The 21,292-nt window shown below is 39.4% G+C and overlaps 1 protein-coding gene across 9 annotated transcripts in view; it reads right to left on the bottom strand.

Moving 5' to 3' along the window:
- LOC140210664 (uncharacterized) overlaps positions 1–20,881 on the bottom strand; it is a 182,710-nt gene extending 161,829 nt beyond the window's left edge. For all 9 annotated transcript variants that reach the window (XM_072279827.1, XM_072279821.1, XM_072279828.1 and 6 more), the window contains exons 1-2: positions 20,696–20,881; positions 1,617–1,859 (exon numbers count right to left, since the gene is read on the bottom strand). In XM_072279827.1, the coding sequence (XP_072135928.1) occupies positions 1,617–1,784 (168 nt within the window). In that variant the 5' untranslated portion in view covers positions 1,785–1,859; positions 20,696–20,881. The remainder of the gene's footprint in view (positions 1–1,616; positions 1,860–20,695) is intronic.
- Between the last annotated feature and the right edge of the window lie 411 nt (positions 20,882–21,292).

Below are 21,292 nucleotides of genomic sequence, written 5' to 3' on the forward strand. Positions count from 1 at the left end.
CACTCATGATCTGAATCTGATGTCTGACATTCATTGATTTTGAGTGTCAATAAATTTTAAAATATTTTAAAATGGTGTTGCTTACTGAAGTAAGCATGGCTGTGACTGTGAATTTCAGCTGTAATAGTCTTAAACGGGAATATTTGATGATTCCTATTAGAGCTGCATGCAAAGAGTTGCCTATTAATGGTGCCATTCTACTAGATCTTACCTTTATCATGCCTTTCAGCTATCCAACATGCAGCAAATCAAAGGATCAAATTGGTATCCCTACATGAATAATGCAACATCGATCATTGTTGTGCTGCGATCTTCTCCATATACATCACTGATAAAGATGACAGTGTCTCTATTATCTGTCTCAGTGCAAGATGCTGTGATCAATGCTCATCCTATCATGATGTCTAACTGTGTGGAGGGCTGGGTCTATTTGAGACATGTCGGCTCATTGGATTAGACCACTGAATCACTGCAGGAAGGGAGAATGTAGCATCTCCAATCCCACTGCAGACCACTATTTTACCCTTCCTCTCCCACCATCCTTTTAGTTATCCTTTTCATTCCACTGACTTGATCTGGTAAATTTTAAGATTTTAGCCAGTTAAACTTCATCTGTAATATGGCATCTGGATGAATTATGTAAAATGCAATGCACCCTTTTCCTTTGTGTTTGTGTCAATAGATGTGCCAAAGAACAAGCATGGATACACTTAGTCATCTCAAGAAACAGTGTAAGAAGACACAGCTGGATACCAAACTTGCAATGTCCTGTATTTTTTTTAGCAAGAAGACATCATAATTTAGAAATTATAGGTAACATAAGTGTATACAGGAACCACCATGAGTAGAAATATAATCATTATAACATGACATAAAATAGGTGATTTTAAAAAAACTACTATATTTAACATTTGCCCTGAGAGTTTATTTTCTGATTCCAAGAACTATCAACTGAGGAATTGCAAAGAGTGTAGAGAGTTACTTTTTTGATGTTATAAGAATTATAGTTTCTTTGAGAAACAATTTAAGTGTTAGATATCTAGTTTTTAAATGGAACTTCACCATTCAATGTTTGATTAAAAAAAATGGCCATTATTTATTTATCATTATTTGATCAACGCCTGGGCAAGAGTGTCTGATGTTGAAAGACCTGAAACACCTGATGACCCCAAGTTAGATCACTGATGTGTCCCATCGCATCCTAGGTTGAATCTCAGCATCATAATACAGCATTACTTAATGATTGGCATTTTCAGTTCTGTATCCATGTAACGGTGGGCATCTTAAACCAAACACCTCCCCACCCCCATGTCAGCAAGATTATTATCTGTGCAGCCTGCAGCTGGCGTCCACAAGCTATGAATTGGGGCTTCAGCTGGTTTGACTTTCAGTTTTTCCCTTAAAATAAAATAAAAATGATGCAAAAATGGTAAACAGACTATTTTTGTCCATAGTACCATTTATTTCTGCCTCACATATTCACCAAAAGATTTTATTATGGGAAGTTGGTGAAATATTATCATGCTGGAAAAATGATACAATTAAAATATACGAGAACAGAAGTCTTTCATTAAAGACACATGGCTACTGTAACAATATACTAAAACAATTCTTACTTCATGGAGCATTTCTTGGTGTTGCTCCTGTGCATTTTGTAAATCAGAATTCAGTGTGTCAACTGTGGACTTGTACTGTTGCAGTTTAGTCATCTTTTCCTGTAATTCCTTTGAAGATGAGTCAAGTTCTTTCCGGAGTCGAGCAGATTCATGAGTAAAATGATCCATGCCACATTCGTGGGAATGCTTGAGAACTTCCAATTCCTTCTGAAGCTGATAAATGGATTTCTCTTGATTCTGGTTCTAAGGGTGGAATTGGAAATTTGAATTGCATTTTATTTAAAAGCTTATACTATATTTTCTTGACCAGATATGTAACCACAGTACGTAGGAAGATTTTTCAAATACTGGTGCAATAGTGTTTGACAGCTCTTGGTCTAAGAGTACTTTAGATAAAACCACCAAGTATTTTTCTTGGTGGTAAACTTTCAAGAACAGGAAAAGCATGTGGAGGAGCATCACAAATGAAATGAATGCAATAAATATTTCTAACACACAAAGTGATTCAGAACTTCTAGCAACCTTAGCTCAAATGATAAATAGATGACTCACTACAAACAATTGAGCATATGATCTAGGGTGAAGCTTTGGGCAGTACTGAAGTAGCACTGTATTGTCACAGATGTTGCAATATAGAGCATATTAAACGGAGGCACTTAATATTGTCACAAGTGAATACGAATTATCCCTTGGTAGTACATGAAGATAATTTTTTTCCCTTCTGTTCCATCTAGGAGCATGAGCAGGAATTCAGATTTGGAGAGATGGGTGGTTATACAGGCGTAAACACATAGACACACATAACTTATTTTTTCAGTTAAGATTGGGGTCTGCATCCCTGCATGATCCTCTCTCCCATGTCTCCAACCTACACATTCATGTCCTTGTCTAATATTAATATTTCAATGAAATCAGAAAAAAAATCAAACAGAAATTGCTGGAAACAGTCCACAATTCAGGCATCATCTGCGGAGAGAAAAGCAGAGTGTTAGTATTTCAGGTTCATAGCCTTTCATTGGAACTGGGAAATCAACTATGTCACAAACATGTGGCTCATTAATCTTGGAATTATGTCGTGAAGAAGCAAAAAAGATGAAGAGAAAAAAGGCCTGTAATAGGATGGAGACTACTCAGTACTCAGATGTGAAGAAATTTATTCTCTTGGAGGTAATGAATTCCCTACTAAGTGAGTTGTGAACACTCAGTTGCTGGATATATTCAAGACAGCAGCCAGCAGCAGATCTCTGTAACCACTCCAAAGAAATGTTTGGCCTTTGGATCATTGCTCCCCAGATGGATCAAGGTGTATTTCTCAGAGGAGTTTTGAGATAAATTTGTCTGACAGAACCTTCTCCTCTGAAAAGGAAGTCAAAACCTTCGCAGCTTTCTTCTGTTCCTGATCTTGATGGAGGCTCATTGGACCCTAGGCTAAACAGCTAAATGCCTTCACCTTCAATATCTTCAGAATAGTCCAAAGTTGTTGCCATTCCAAATTTCTACCTCCATCAAGGTCTGCACCAACTTACGTCCCAATAAACCTGCAGCTGATTGGTTATGCATTTGACCAGCACTGACCAAGGCCTTCTACATCTGGTTAGACTTGACATCTTATGTTTAAACCATATTTTGTGGTAAAATGCAGATAGAAGAATCAATTCATCAACAGAGCATTGCACAAGGATTTCAGGTTATCCTATCATTACATGAATTTTGTGCTCATCTGTTAGATGCACAGAACCAGGCAACTGGAAGTTCCCTATCAGTACATAGTGCACAGAGCTTGTGATAACTTTATGTTACAATTGAATAGTAACATAAAGCATGTACTCTGATATATGAATTATTTGTGCATTATTTTCTGAGTAGATGAACAATTACAATATAAAAGGATTTAGTTAAAATTTCCCATGAAATACCTTTTAAGTTTTACGCAAATAAAATGTATAATGTAATAAAGAGGCAATGTAATAAAGAATGACTGCACCAAAAATCTATCTGCCTACATGTGACAGGCTCTATTTCGTATATTGTTATAGTATATTGTGCTTTTTCATAATTGACATGTGAATATTGAAAGAAGTTTGCTACTTTTTTTTTACCATATACAGCCCTTTCAGCTAATATTAGAAACATGAATTATCTTTAATTTTCCACTGGCGATTGTTACTATTTTGAATTATACACATGCACGTATATTATTTTACACAGAGAAACAATTAATTAATGAAATTATAAACAAAGGCAATCTCAATATATATTTTAGATGGAATTTGGAATTCGTGATCTTCGCAGATATTAAATACTTAGATAAATGACATCTTCCAAACCCTTATGCCAGGAGTTTAATTATGAATATCTGATTTTTAGTTTTGATTGTAGTAAAAGATGACAACATTTTAAATGAATTCTCCTTTAATAACAAAACTATAATGAATAGAGATGTAAACCACATATCGTGTTCCTTATCTTTTGATAATTAGTTAGTATCTGACAAAACCTTCAGCAATGTATTAATTGTTCCCACAGCAGAACAATTTTAATTAAAGGTATTAGAGGATACTACAATAAATGTAAATTTTCTATGCTGTGCAAAGCATCATAGCAGTGTCCCCAACACTGTTGAAACAGTGCTCTAAATTTTTCTTGAAAGCATCCTCAAAATAGTATCAGTAATGAGATGACTGTGGAATACACTCAACACCTAAGAGGCATGAGTGCCTGAGACAGTAAGGAACTTCTTTTTTTCCCATAGCAATGGGACGTATAACATCAAGGTTGTTGACAACAGATAGCTCGGAAGATGGAGATGAGTCTGAGAAATCTATTAGTACCTGTCACTTCTGCATCCTTATATTGGAAATATCTGAAATGACCACCAAGAACTTTACGTTAGCCACTTGAGATGAGTGACACCAAAAAGTGGTAAACTTCGCAGTTATGGCACTGTGACTGAACAATTAAGTGAAAATGTGCATATTGACAGCACTTTGAAATACTTTCAATAGCATTGCGCCTTTCAGGCTTGCTACTTTAGGCTTTACATTACTTCTTTGCTTTCATTTTTATTTGATCATCAAGGTGGACTGTATACCAAGAGAATTTTTATAAATCAAACAAGAGAAGAGAGACATAAGAAATCAAACAATCTGGCTACATCAGACAGTTATCAAGGTGTCACTCAAAAGCACATTTTTTATCTGACATCAAGATCAGATTTAAGGCTGCCACAAATATTGCTACTAGTACATAAAGTAGGGTTGTGCTTCATCCTATAGGGTCACAGGAATATTAAGGTTAACATCCACCACTTAGAATGCTAAATACTGTTCAGAAAATCCTCAAACACTGAAGAAAATTCAAGATTGGATTATCTTTGGATTATCTCGCATAACCGCTCTCAAAACCCAATCTTTCTTTTATTAACCATATTAATTTAGACTTCTGTGTTAATGTTAAGTTTTCAGCTTGCTTTTTCTTTGGACACATTTTATTAAAGGAATAACATTAGAGGCAAACAATTGCTGCTACTATGCATTTTCAAAGCATTCCAAATGATTATGACACTGATAAAAGTACAAAGGTAATCACTTCCTTAAAACCTGCTGTCTCCATTTCCTCCTTTAAACACACCTTAAAAACTCCCTCTTCTATATTCTAATATTCACTGCTATACTTTCTTTGAAAAATGCTCCTTTGAATGTTTAGCCACACCAAGAGTACGTTATAAATACAATTTAAAGTCGTGAAGAATGTATCTTTTTCTCCATACAAATGTTTGAAGCCAGAGGAGTTGAGTTGAAAGTCACAACTTTATTCTTGACATTGCTCTTCATCAGCTGCTTTTCATGATCGATATTTGAGTAACTAATCTCTCTCCCACATATAGCTTTTTTTTGCTCAGTTTAATTTTCATCTGGTATATACATCCTGTCACAATTGGTTTATCTAACCTTTGTTCATGCAAAACCTCCACCAATTAACTGAAACACCCTTTACGCATTCCTCTTGAATCATTATCTGCGCCTATACTGTTAATCCACATGAACTACATATCTGGCAAAATATGTCAAATGACAAATTATTTCAGAAAACATTTCTTTCATGTGAAAGCACATAAAATATTTACATATGGCTATGAGAATATATAAAATGAAAATAGTTCAAAATTAGGCTATACTTAATATTGATAATGCATTTCCCTTTATCCTTGATATGTTTGATGTTATAATATGTTGAATATTATCATTAATATTTCACAAAGCACTGCAGAGAATTTTCAAAAGATGAAAGCAAGGTGGCTGGATACAATATATCTATTTTAAAAATAATCATTGATTTTCAAGACTGATAGGCATTGTGAGCTAGATTTGAACAATAAAAAAATAACTTAAACAAATACTTGTAAATTTGCAAAGATAAGGAAAATTAGAGAAATACTAGACAACTAAATCCACTAAATCTAAGCTCTTGCATAGTTGTCAAACCCCAATTTCTCAAGCTAACTAATCTGAAAACACCCTTTGGCAAATTAAAATGAGCCAGAAGTATGAACATGTTCCTGTGATCGTCTGCTTTTTTGCCCCTTGATTAATTTTGAATAGAGCTCAAACAGTATTTGCATATAATTTTAGTGTGTCAGACATTGACATGGAACCCTTTCATCAACCAACCTTGTCAAAAAGGAAATTCTGAATCTCATTTAGATTCTAATATAATTTTCATGATGCAGTGTAGAAAAACCGCCTAAGATAAACCACTTCATCAATCAAAATTAATAAACACTTTTCCAGAAGGCCGCTGGTCAATCAGAATTCCAATATCTCTGGACGATTAAACATACCTGTTTTCTAAGCCAGAGGAAAGAAAGCAAATGTCCAAATAATTTGCTGGCAATGAATATATTATTGCATCACCTTCAGTGATGAACCTTAACCTTGCTGCTTTTTTTTTGAGATTATTGGTGTACTGGTTATCATTCTGTACAGGACGGCATGCCTGATTACCTGTAAAATGGGTTACCACAATCACTTTTCAAATGAAGCAGAAAGAAATCATTAAAAATTAATGTCATGCCGGTTGCTTCAACACAAGACAAAAGTTCATGTAAATCATTTTGAAATATCACATAATTTTCACTGCATAAGAATGACAGAAATGGATACACTATTATAATTTTAATTGTCATAATTTTAAAAGATAAAAGGTCAGACTAAAGGTACTAAATAATGATATTCCTAATGTGCAACATTGAAAATTAACTGTTTTGATGCTATATATCCTCTTGCCAACATCTAAATGTACAGAGAATTTAAGACACAAGCACAGCGATGAAGCCTGTACCTTTGGGATTGACCTTGTCAGTGCCTTGGTCTATTATGATATGGTATATTTCTATACTCTTAATACCACCAACACATAACCTACCCTTCAGGTTTCTGTGCATGAAGGAGAATAAATACAGTCTGGCTAATTACAGGCCTATCAGTCTACTCTCAATCATCAGCAAAATGAAGGAAGCCATCATTAAGAGTATTGACAAATGGCACTAACTCATCAGTAATCTGCTTAATAATATTCAGTCTGCATTTCATCAAGAGCACTAGATCCAGACCTCATTATTCCCTAAGTCCAAGCATGGACCAAGATTGTACAAAGATATAATGGAGTCTGTACGTGATATCAAGGCAGCTTTTAACCAAGTAAAATACCAAAAGGGCAAGATCAGCAATTGCTGGCAACATTTAACACTCAGTAGGCCAGACAGCACTGAGTGAAATTATGAGGAATAATGTCGCAGCACAAATGAAAATGCTTATGATTCTGAAGGTCATTCATCCCAACCCCAGAATGTGCTCAGGAAGGAGAGGGTGATGGTTAAGGGCTGTTTCTTTGACTGGAGGTCTGTGTGCTTTAGGGTTGATACTGGTATCTTGCTTGTATGTATATAAACCACTTAGATGTAAACGTACGAGGTATGGTTACTAAGTTTGCAATGATACAAAAATATGTGATGTTGTAGACAGTATAGAGGATTATGAAAAATTACAGGAGGATCTTAGTTAGGGATGCAAGCTCAGGATTGGCAATGGCTTTCATTCCAGATAAATGTAAAGTATTGAATTTTGGAAAATCAAACTAGAGTTGGACTTTACATAAAAGACAGGGTCTTCAGGAGTGTTATGAAACAGGAGGACACAGAAGTGTTAATGTGTTGTTTGTTGAAAAAGGCATTATGGGTAGATGGAGTGGTAAAGGAGGTATTTGGCACCCTGGCCTTTATTAGTCAGGGGAATGAGGAGTTGGGAGTTGCAGTTATATAAGATGATCCTCTTATATTATTGGAAAAAAACTTATTAAACTACAAAGAGTTTAGAAAATATTTACCAGGATGGCATCTGGAACTTGGGGAGAGGTTAACCTGAGTTACAGGGTGAGGCTCCATTGTCTTTGTTCTCTGGAATGGAGGAGTGACCTGATAGAGGCATATAAAGTCGCTTGGACAGGGTGAAAGCACATAGTCTTTGTTCCCCAGGGTGAGGTTGCTAAAATTAAGAAGGCATAGGTTTAAGATCAGAGGAGAGAGATTTAAGAGTGATGTGAGGGCAGCTTCTTCACACAAATGATAGGCATGTCTGAAGCCTTGCCTGCTACCTCACTTGTGTCCACACCTCAGCTAGCCCTCACCTGCTACCTTCGCCTGAAGCCTCAGGGTAACGGGAAAGATGGCCTGGCTTACCCAACGGAGGCAAGGACAGGAAGGGACAGATTCAACCACAGGGTAACAGCAAAGACAGCCTGACTTACCCCACAGAAGCGAGGATGGGATACTGACTAGACAAACTAGCAACCACTGTCTGTCTTTCTGTATCTTGTTTTACGGCGGTTGGCATCCAGCTTAATGGTGCATTACCGCCACCCTCTGCTCCAGAATGTGCACTAGACATACATTCTAAATCCCTTCACCCAATCACACACACACATATATATATATATATATACAAACCTACACTTCACCCTCCCATCTTTGACCATCCTAGTATCCTATTCCTGTTTATTCGTCATATTCTATAAAAATCCCCTGTACCCCTTAAAAACGCTAAAAATACCCAGACTTGTGCTCTCTCACCCATGCCCAGCAACCCTTTTAATGTGAATTCCTGCATCCCCAACTCCCTTAATTTATTTCTCATCATCTCTCTCTGTATCCCATACTTCCTGCAACTCAGAACTACATGTTCTACTGACTCCTCTTCCTGACATTCCTCACACAATCCTGTCTGGTGTTTCCCTATCATTTTCAATGTTTTGTTTGATGCACAATGCCCCAGCCTTAACCTAGTCCACACAATTTCCTCTCTTCTGTTTCCATTACCTACCCTAGTAACTGCAACACTCTTTTGTATTTGATATAAATGCCTCCCTTTCCCCTCCCTGTCCCACCTTTCTTGCCACATTCGGTAGACTTTTTCCCAGATTACACACTTAACCTCTGCTTTACTGATACTAATGTGCATTTCCACATTTTCTTTCTTTAACGCCCTCTCTGCCAACTCATCCACCCTCTCATTCCCCTTCACCCCTACATGTGCTGGAACCCATAGAAATTTTACCTGACCTCCCTGATTTGCAATTCTTGTAACTAACTGAAGGACTTCATAAAGTACATCTTGCCAACTGTTTGTGTGAAAAGACCTTAAACTTGCTAGAACTGAGGATGAATCTGAACATATCAATGCTTTGGCTTGTCTGGCTTTCTGCACCCATTGCAACACAACCAACACTGCCAGCAACTCCACTGTAAACACCCCTAGCTTATTAGATGTTCTTCTGCTGATTCCAATTGCTTTTGCTGGTATTACCACCCCAAACCCTGTCACTCCTGTTTCAGGTTCCTTCGCACCATCCATATAAATGTGAGTATAATCACTATACTTTTCCATCACATGACAGTTAAATGCATTTACCAAATCTGTTTTATATCTTTCTTTCCTTTTTACCTCTACCAAATGCCAGTCTATGTCAGGCCATACAAGCTTCCATGGAGCTACAACTGGATAAACTACTGAAGGACTTATCCTCAGATCAAATACTCCACATTCTTTCGCGATATCATTCCCTACCCGACTAAAGGTATCCCTCTGAAACCTCCCATTTTCCCAGCACTCCTGCAACACTCCTTTAGTAGGGTGAGAATCATTGTGCCCCTGCAAGTTAGCCCAGTAGTTTGCCATCAGTTGCATCCTTCTTAGTTCCAAAGGCATTATTCCCATTTCTACCTGTAGGGCTGACACTGGTGATGTTTTTAAAAGCCCCACTGCACACTCTCAAGGCCTGAGCCTGAATCACATCCAGTTTCCTTATAAGAGACCTAGCTGCTGATCCATATACTATATTTCCATAATCCAATACAGATCTCACTAAAGCCACATACATTCTCTTCAAAGCTGAACAACTTGCTCCCCATTCCCTACCAGTCAAACATCTCATCACATTTATTACTTTTTTACATTTCTCCTCAACTTTCCTGATATGGTCTGCCCATGTTAATCGTGAATCAAATATAACTCCCAGAAATTTAAATGATCCAACCCTTTCTAATTCAACCCCATACATTCTTAACTTCTTCCCTACCTCAACCCTTTTCTTGGTAAAAAATACAGTTTGAGTTTTATCTACTGAAAATCTACATCCCCAATCATAACCCCACTCCACCACTTCATCAATTGCTTCTTGTAGTTTCCTGATTATATGGTCCATGTTCCTGCCTCTTTTCCACAAGGCCCCATCATCCGCAAACAGTGACCTACCTATATCCACTGGTACCTTTGTGAAGACATCATTGATCATAATGATGAAAAGTAACGGGCTAATCACACTACCTTGAGCTGTGCCATTTTCCACTATGTACTGTTTTGATAATTCTGATCCAATCCGAACTTGAATTTTTCTACCAAACAAAAAATCTTTAATCCAATTAAAAAGTCTCCCACCAACCCCCATCTTGTGCAGTTTAATTAATAATCCTTCCTTCCACATCATATCATAGGCTTTTTCAATATCAAAGAACACTGCCACTACTGACTCTCTATTTGCCTGGGCCTTCCTTATTTCAGTCTCTAACATAATCACTGAGTCCATGGAATTCCTTCCCTTTCTAAAACCACTCTGATAACTTGCCAGCATTCCCCTTTTCTCAAGCTCATATGATAACCTTTCTGTTATCATCCTTTCCATTATCTTACATATACTTGATGTTAATGCAATTGGTCTGTAGCTAGTGGGTTTTGACAGATCCTTGCCAGGCTTCCTTATTGGAATTACTACTGCTTTTTTCCATGCACTTGGTAATCTTCCCTCCTCCCACACTCTGTTATAAAAATGCAGCAACTTCAACTAGCAACCACACTCAAACCCAGGGCTACTTACATTCCCAGCCCCAAGACGAGCATCAGGTGCCTTTGATTAAGCCCAATGAAACAAGGGACAGCCGGATGACCCGGAGTCCGGAGTCCAAGGACCGGAATGTGAACCGGAACGCGGACTTCATGGACCAGACCATGACAAATTGATTGCATAATTATTCACCCCCTTTTAATACTGACATACCAAATCATCACTTGTGCAGCCAATTGGATTTAGAAGACACATAATGTTAAATGGAGATCTGATTTTGGAGACTTGTGTGCAGTTATGGTGTTTCATTTGATTGTAGGAAAAATACACCTATATCTGGAAGGTCCAACTGCTGGTGAGACAGTATACTGACAAAAAGTGCAACATGAAGACAAAAGAACACTCCAAGCAACTCCATGAAAAGGTTATTGAAAAGCACAAGTCAAGAGATGGGATCAAGAAAATGTCCAAGTCATCAGAATCAGAATCAAGTTTATTATCACCGGCATGTGTCATGAAATTTGTTAATTTAGCAGCAGCAGTTTAATGCATCCATAATTTAGAAGAAAAAAAATACGTAAATAAATATGTAAACCAATTACAGTATACGTATATTGAATAGATTAAAAATTTTTTAGATTCAACTTTATTGACATTGTGCCGAGTACAGATACAAAGCCAATGAAATGCATTTAGCATCTGACCAGAAATGCAAAGAATAGTGTTATTTACAAAATAACTGCGAATAAAAAAAAGTGCTACAGCACACAAATATGAAAGTACTGAGACAGCACAATACAGATGCAATACTGCTTAGCGCTGTGATGAGAGGTTCAGCAGTGTCACAGCCTCAGGGAAGAAGCTCTTCCTGTGCCTGCTGGTGCGGGAGTGGAGGCTCCTGTAGCACTTAACGGATGGGAGGAGAGTAAAAAGTTCATGGTTAGGGTGAGATGCATCCCTGATAATGCTTTTCACCCTGCCCAGGCAGCGTTTATGGTAGATGTTCTCAATGGTGGGCAATTGGGTGCCGATAATCGACTGGGCAGTTTTCACCACACGCTGGAGTGCTTTGCGGTCCAATACGGGACAATTGCCATACCACACTGAGATGCAGTTGGTGAGTATGCTCTCAATGGTACAGCGTAAAAGTCTGTCGGTATCCTGGGACAGAGGTGAGCTTTCTTCATGCTTTGCAGGAAATAAAGGCGCTGTTGCGCCTTTTTGATCAGGATGGAGGAGTTCAGGGACCAGGTGAGCTCCTCGGAAATGTGGACAGCAAGGAATTTGAAGCTTGATACACGCTCCACTACAATTCCGTTGATGTAGATGGGGACATTAGCGTGACTGCTAGCATGCCTGAAGTCCACAATGATCTCCTTGGTCTTCTGAGTGTTAAGGGCCAGATTGTTGTTGGCACACCACACAGCCAGGTGCTGGACCTCGTCCCTGTAGGCCATCTCATCATCCCCTCTGATCAGACCAACCACCGTGGTGTCGTCTGCGAACTTGATTATGGAGTTAGACCCATGAACAGGAACACAGTCATAGGTGAAAAGGGAGTACAGAAGAGGGCTCAGCACACAACCTTGCGGCACGCTGGTGTTCAGGGTGAGAGTGGAGGAGGAGACGTTGTCTAACTTAACTGATTGGGGTCTGTTAGTCAGAAAGTCCAAGGTCCAATTGCAGAAGGATACGCTGATACCAAGCTGGCGAAGTTTGGTGATCAGCTTGGAGGAGATCACAGTATTGAATGCCGAACTAAAGTCAATGAACAGCATTCTGACGTAAGAGTTGGGGCTGTCCAGGTGGGTCGGGGCAGAGTGAAGTGCTGTGGAGATGGCATCCTCTGTTGACCTGTTGGTGCGATAGGCAAATTGATGGGGGTCCAGGGTAGAGGGCAGACAGGATTTCATATCTGATAGAATCAGACTCTCAAAGCACTTTGTAATGATGGGGGTGAGTGCAACCAGACGGAAGTCATTCAGGCCTGTGGCAGTGGAATGCTTTGGCACTGGCACGATGGTGGTGATCTTGAAGTTTGTGGGGACAACTGCCTGGGCCAGGGACAGATTAAAGATGTCTGTGAAGACCCTGGCCAACTGCCCTGCACAGACTCTGAGCACATGGCCAGGTATTCCATCCGAACCAGCTGCCTTCTGTACATTCACCCTGCTCAGGGGTGGCGAAAACACTGGAGGTGGAAAGTGAGATAGGCAGTTCACCAGGTGGGAGATCCGCTTTGAGGGTGACCTCCTTGTTCTCTTGGTCATGCAAAAAACAGAAACAATATATATTAAGAAGGTAAGGTAGTGTTCAAGGACTCAATGTCCATTTAGGAATCGGATGACAGAGAGGAAGAAGCTGTTCCTGAATCACTGAGTGTGTGCCTTCAGGCTTCTGTGCCTTCTTATTGATGGTAACAGTGAGAAAAGGGCATGCTCTAGGTGCCAGAGTCCTTAATAATAGATGCTTCCTTTCTGAGACACTGCTCCTTGAAGATGTCTTGGGTACTTTATAGGCTAGTACCCAAGATGGAACTGATTAAATTTACAACCCTCTGCAACTTCTTTCGGTCCTGTGCAGTAGCCCCTCCATACCAGACAGTGATGCAGGCTGTCAGAATGCTCTCCACCGTACAACTATAGAAGTTTTTGAATGTATTTGTTGACATACCAAATCCCTTCAAACTCCTAATGAAGTATAGTCACTGTCTTGCCTTCTTTATAACTGCATCGATATGTTGGGACCAGGTTAGGTTCTCAGAGATCTTGACACCCAGGAACTTGAAACTGCTCATTCTCTCCACTTCTAATCCCTCTATGAGGATAGGTATGTGTTCTTTTGTCTTGCCCTTCCTGAAGTCCACAATCAGTTCTTCATCTACTGATGTTGAATGCCAGGTTGTTGCTGCAACACCACTCCACTAGTTAACATATCTTGCTCCTGTAGGACCTCTTGTCACCATCTGAGATTCTACCAACAATGTTTGTATCATCAGCAAATTTACAGATAGTAAATTTAAAGAAATCCAAGTCTTAGAAGATATTTGAAGGATGTATTTCAAACCTTTTCGATACTTTTTAAAGTAAATTTCAAGCCTAATCCTTTGACCGCTTTATTTGGTATTGTTGGAGGAAAGGATATTATTTTGGTGCCATCTGATTTGCACATTTTGGCTTTTATGACTCTTATGACCAGAAGGACGCTTTTGCTTAAATGCAAAGATGTGGCCCCTCCTATTCACACCCAATGGTTACGTGATGTCATGTTTAAATTTAGAGAAGATTTGATGTTCAATCCTTGAATCTAATCAAGACTTTCAAACATTGTGGGGACCTTTTCTGAATTATTTTCAAAACTTTTGATTTGCTTTTAAAGCACAGATGATGACTAACAATCTTTTATCTTTTTTTTCTACTAATTAGCTTCGGTCTTTGTAGTGGGTTAGATTTTTTATATAATAAAATTATTATTTTTCAGTGTTACGAACTAATTGACTTGTACGAATATAGGGTAAGGAGTCTTTATATGCGATTTAGTTTAATGTATTGACATATATATATATTTTCCTGTACTCTGTATTTTCATATATATATAAATTAATAAAAATATTGGAAAGAGAAATTTAAAGAAGTCACTGAATATCCCTTAGAGTACAGTTAAGTCAATCATCAAGAAATGGAAAGAATATGGCACAGTTGTAAATCTGCCTAGAGCAGGCCGTCCTCAAAAACTGAGTGGCCTTGCAAGAAGGAGACGAGTGAAGGAGGCCAGCAAGAGGCCTATGACAACTCTTCAATGGCTGAGATGGGAGAGGCTACGCATACAACTGTTGCCAAGGTGCTTCACCAGTCGAAGCTTTATGGGAGAGTGGCAAAGAGAAAGACACTGCTGAAAAAAAATCACATGAAATCTCGGCTAGAGTTTGCTAGAAGGTGTGTGGGAGATTCTGAAGTCAGCTGGAAGAGGGTTCTATGGTCTGATGAGACCAAGACTGAGCTTTTTGGCCATCATACTAAATGCTATGTTTGCCGTAAGCTGAGGACTGCACATCATCAAACACACACCATTCCTAACTTGAAGCATGGTGGTGGCTGCATCATACTGCAGGGATGCTTCACTGCAGTAGGCCCTGGAAGGCTTGTGATGGTAGAGGGTGACATGAATGCAGCAAAATACAGAGAAATCCTGGAGGAAAACCTGATGCAGTCCTCAAGAGAACTGTGACTTGGGAGAACATTTGTTTTCTTCCCCAGGTATAAAGCCAAAGCAAAGTTGATGTCCTGGAGTGGCCAAGTCAGAGTCCAGACCTCAATCCAATTGAGAATTTATGGCTGGACTTCAAAAGGGCAGTTCATTCTCAATCCCCATGCAATCTGACAGAGCTTGACCAGTTTTGTAAAGACAAATGGGGAAAAATTGCAGTGTCCAGATGTGCAAAGCTGATAGAGACTTATCCACACAGTCTCAAGGCTGTATTTGCTGCCAAAGGTACATTTACTAAATTCTAACTTGAAAGGGGTGAATACTTACGCAATCAATTATTTTGTGCTTTATATTTGGAATTAATTTAGATCACTTTGTGCAGATATGTTTTCACCTTGATACAAGAATTTTTTCTGTTGATAGGTGTCGAAAATAACAAATTAAATCCACTGTGATCAAATGTTGCAAAACAATAAAACATGAAAACTTCCAAGGGGGTGAATACTTTTGATAGTCACGGTAATATCGCATCTTCTGTACACAGTACATTGATTTGTGAAGGCTCATGTGCCAAAAGCATTCTTTATGATCCTATCTATTTGAGAAGCCACTTTCAATGAATTATGGACCTACATTCCCAGATCCCTTTGTTCTACCGCACTTCTCAGTGCCCTACCACTCACAGTTTAAGACCTATCTGGTTGGTCCTACTGAAATGCAAAAATTCGCACTTGTCTGCATTAAATTTCATCTGCCAGGGCCCTGAAAATTTCTGCACTTGCCTCCAGTAGGGTCTGAGGGGACACCTTGTCAAGCCCTGGGGACTTATCCACTCTGATTTGCCTCAGGATAGCAAACATTTCCTACTTTGTAATCTGTACGGGGTCCATGAAGTTGATGCTATTTTGCCTTACTTTTAAACATTCTGTACCCTGTCTCCTAAGTAAATAGAGATGCAAAAATGTATTGAAGATTTCCTTCAACTGTTTTGGCTCCACACATGGATTATCATTCTGATCTTCCAGAGGACCAATTTGTCCTTTGCATTTCCTTTGCTCATTAACATATCTGCCTTAGGATTCTCCTTCACCTTGTCTGCTAGGGGAACTTCATGCCTTCTTTTAGCCCTCCAGATTTTTTTTCTTGTGTTCCCTTGCTTTTCTTATACTTCGTAAGCACCTTATTTGTTCCTACCTGCCTATACCTGCTATGTACCTCCTTTTTTCTTTTAACCAGGGGCTCAATATATTTTGAAAACCAAGGTTTCCTAAACCTGTGACCTTACCTTTTATTCTGACAAGTACCTACAAGCTTTGTATTCTCAGAATTTCACTTTTGAAGGCCTCCCATTTGCCAGAAACCAGACTGTCCCAAACCACACTTGCCAGATCAAAATTGGCCTTTCTCCAATTTAGAATCTCAACCCGTGGACCAGACCTATCTTTTTACAGATTTACTTCGAAACTAATGGCATTGTGCTCACTAGGTGCAAAGTTTTCCCCTACACAAACTTCTGTACCCTGCCCTGTCTCTTTCCTTATTAGCAGATCTAGCATCACACGCTCTCTCTTTGGGACTTATACGTACTGATGAAGAAAATGTTCCTGAACACATTTGACAAACACATTTTGAATAGCAGAAGTCCCAATTCGGAGCTCAGTTAAACTCAACTCATAACAGAAATTCAGATGCACTCATTGTGTTGATCCACCACTTCACATCCAATTTAATTGCCTCATTTTTGTTAACAGTCACCTTCCCAACACTTTGGCAATAGTTTTTGAAAATTATGAAATAGAAGACGGACTGGGCTATCTTTATCCAATTGTCTGGTTAAAGAATACAATCAAATTAATGAACCAGGTACCAAGAATTAGCTTCCCTAGTAACTAACTCACCAAACAATCACCAACTGCATCTTACTCATTGTACTTCCAACGAGTTTTCCATGATTAAAGTTAAATTCACTGAACTGTTATTTCCACAAACACTAAAGGTTCTGCAGATATTGGGAATCTAGAGCAACACACACACAAAATGTTGGAGGAACACAATAGGACAGGCAGCAAGCTTCTTCCCCAGGCTGTGAGTGGGTGGCAAGTAGTGTAGCAGTTTGCATAATGCTTTACAATACCAGCGACCTGGGACCAATTCCCAGGTTCTGTTTCTCCCTGTGAAAGCGTGAGCGTTCCGGTTTCCTCCCACATGACAAAGACAGATGGGTTAGAAGGTTAATTGGTCACATGGGTGTAACTGGGCGCCGCGGGCTCGTTGGGCTGGAATGGCCTATTACTGGGCTGTATCTCTAAATAAATAAGTATAAAGACTGAAAAATACCCCGCTACCACTGAAGTCTCATCACTAGGACAGCGAGCTGTTTACTGTTCATGGCAATATTTTGTTTTATGTGCTGTGTCATATATGCATTGTGGGTCCACTGTGGTCAGGAGGAATGTTGTGTTGTTTGATTTCTACATATGTACAGTCAGATGACAATAAGCTTGAACTTGAACCTGATCAATAAAAAAGAATAAACAGGTGATATTTAGGGCCGAGACCCTACATCAGGACTGGAAAGGAAGGGGGAAGAAGCCAGAATAAGAAGGTGGGGGAGGGGAAGCACATGCTTGAAGGTGATAGGTGAGGCCAGATGGGTGAGGGAGGAAGTAAGAAGCAGGGAGTTGATAAGTGGAAAAGGTAAATGGCTGGAGAAGAAGGAATCTAATAGGAGAGGAGAATGGGCAATGAGAGAAAAGGGAAGAGGAGGGGCACCAGGGGGAGGAGATAGACAGGTAAGGAGAAGTCGAGAGGTGAGATGGGAGTCAGAATGGGGAATGGAAGAAGAGGGAAGGGGAGGGGGAAATATTACCCGAAGTTCGAGAAATCGATGTTCATGCCATTAAGTTGGAGGGATATGAAGTGTTGCTCTTCCAACCTGAGAGTGACTTCATTGTGGCAGTAGCAGAGGCTATGGACCAGATATTTCCTATGGTGGGGAGTCTAAGACCAGAGGACACAGCCTCAGAGTAGAGGGATGTTCTTTTAGAACAGAGGTGAGGAGGAATTTCTTTATCTAGATGGTGGTGAGTCTGTGGAATTCATTGCTACAGGCAGCTGTGGAGGCCAAGTATGTATGTATATTTAAGGCAGAGGTTGATAAGATTCTTGATTGGTCAGGGCATGAAGGGAATACAGGAAGAAAGCAAGAGATTGGTGCCAAGAGGAAAAATGGATTAGCCACGATGAAATTGTGGAGCAGACTTGATGGGCTAAATGGCCTATTTCTGTTCCTATGTTTTATGGTCTTATGGACATATTGGAATGGGAATGGAGATTGGAACTAAAATGGTTGGCCACTGGGGGATTCTGCTTTTCGTGGATGAAACGAAGGCGTTCAGCAAAGTGATCCCCCAATCTACTTCCGGTCCTACCAAGGTAGAGGAGGACGCATCGGGAGCATTGGATATGGTAGACAATCCCCAATACATAACTTGCAGATTAAGTATTCTTCTGGAAGGAATGTTTGAGTATCTGAATGGAGGTGAATGGGTAGATGCAGCACTTCTTCCATTTGATGAGATAAGTGGCAGGAGGGAGATTAGTGGGAAGGGAATTTGGTATGTCAAAAATCAAAAACTTCTATAGATGTACTGTGGACAGCATTCTGACAGGCTGCATCACAGTCTGGTATTGCGGGGGGGATGGGGCTACAGCACAGGACAGGAAGAAGCTGCAGATTTAGTCAGCTCTATCTTGGGTACTAGTCTACAAATTACCCAGGACGTCTTCAGGGAGTGGTGTTTCAGAAAAGCAACATCCATTATTAAGGACCTCCAGCACCCAGGGCATGCCCTTTTCTCACTGTTACCGTCAGGTAGGAGGTACAGAAGCCTGAAGGCACACACTCAGCGATTCAGGAACAGCTTCTTCCCCTCTGCCATCCGATTTCTAAATGGACATTGAACCCTTGGACACTATTTTTTTAATATATATTATTTCTGTTCTTTGCACGATTTTAATCCATTCAATATATGTATACTGTTATTTATTTATCTATTAATTAATTAATTAATTAATTTATTCTTTTCTTTCTATATTATGTATTGCATTGAACTGCTGCTGTTAAGTTAACAAATTTGCTGTCACATGCCGGTGATAATAAACCTGATTCTGAAACAAAGAATTTGAACATTTCAAGCTTCTAGTACTGACTGTGAATGAGGATTCGGTCTCATCAATTCAATAAAATGTAAATCCAGAAACAGACGAGATGTGGAACATTTTGATGATCTTGTAAGAATTAACACATATCTTTCATCTGGATGCAAAATTAATCAGGAGAGTGTATATAGACAATGGATTTGTAATAAAGAGACGAAAATGTTTACAGAACGGGAAAGATTTTCTTTGCTGTACTATATTTCATTATACCCTTCAATTAATAAAATCAAAAGTATGTGATGTTTCGATTTTCATTCTAAGTCTTCATAGTATGAATATTACAAAAAAAGATGTGAAGTGTAACACAGTTTTCAGGCTGTGTAAATATTTCCTGTTTTGAGCAATGGTTGGTTGGTGCATCTGTAAAAAGAAGTTAGAAGGAATATGAATGATGTGCTGGATGTGGAGCCTCATGGGTTGGTAGGTGAGGTCAAGAGGAATTCTATTCCTGTTAAGGCAGCATGAAGATGCAGTGAGGGCGGATGTCCGGGAAATGGAGGAGATATGGATGAGGGCGGCATCGATGGTGGAGGAAGGGAAACCTCATTCTTTGAAGAAGAAGAACACCTATGATATTCTGGTGAGGAAAATCATCGGAACAGATATGGTGGAGACAAAATAACTGAGAAAGGGGAATGGCATTTTTACAGGAGACAGGATAGGAAGGAATACAGTCGGCCCTCCTTATCCGGGAGGGATTGGTTCCGGGACCCCGCGCGGATACCAAAACATGTGGATGCTCAAGTCCCTTATTCAACCTGTCTCAATGCGGTGGACCTTAGGACCCAGCAGTGGAGCTCTGAATCTGCAGTGTTTCTGTTCACGAAGATAATCACGTTCACGATTGAAAATAAAGTGGAAATAATAAAGCCATCGGAAAGAGGTGAAATGCCATCGGTCATTGGAAAAGCATTAGGCTACAATCAGTCAACGATCGGAACAATTTTGAAGTATAAAATGAGAAAGGCCCTGCCCGATTAAAGCAACAATTATTACGTAGCAATGCAGTGGTTTAATTATCGGGTTTTGGGGTTTTGGGTTTTTGATCCTTCACATCAACCCGGCACGAATGGAGAGCACGCTCGGGAGCGGTATGTCACTGGATCGAACTTGGGAATTTCCGTTCCCAAGCCCGGCGCTGAAACATACGTTTCTTAAGTGTTTTATATGCATAGAAAGGTAAAATATATACTATATACTAAGACAAACGTTTGACTAACTGACACTAAATAATACTGGATGTACCTGTTCCGACTTACTTAGTAAGAGAACTTCCGTTTTTTCCCGATCCCGATCCACGATAACCTACGCACATCCTCCTGTATACTTTAAATCATCTCTAGATTACTTATAGTACCTAATACAATGTAAATGTTATGTAAAATAGTTGTTATACTGTATTGTTCAGGGAATAATGACAAGAAAAAAAAGTCTGTACATGCTCAAACAACAAGAGCTGGAAGAGCACTTCCGGGTTTTCTCGATTCGCGGTTGGTTGAATTCACGCATGTGTAACTTGCAGATAAGGAGGGCTGACTGTATAGTCAAGATAGTTGTGGGAGTTGGCAGGTTTATAAAAAAATATTGGTTGACAGTTTGTCTCCAGAGATGGAGACAGAGATCAGGAAAGGGGAGAGTGGTGCCAGAAATGGACCAAGTGAATTTAAGGGCAAAGTAGAAGTTGGAGACAAAGTTGATGACATTGGCAAGCTCCATATTCTGGGGAGTACAATATGCAGTAAGGCTCAATGTTCCAGGGAATAGTAAGATCTTCTATCATTTAGTGAAATAATCTTTTAAGTGATGTTTTCCTCATTTACAACTCCCTGTCATTTCATCTCATTGTTGGCTGACCC

Source organism: Mobula birostris, chromosome 15 (assembly GCF_030028105.1).
Source record: "Mobula birostris isolate sMobBir1 chromosome 15, sMobBir1.hap1, whole genome shotgun sequence".
Classification (NCBI taxonomy): domain Eukaryota; kingdom Metazoa; phylum Chordata; class Chondrichthyes; order Myliobatiformes; family Myliobatidae; genus Mobula; species Mobula birostris.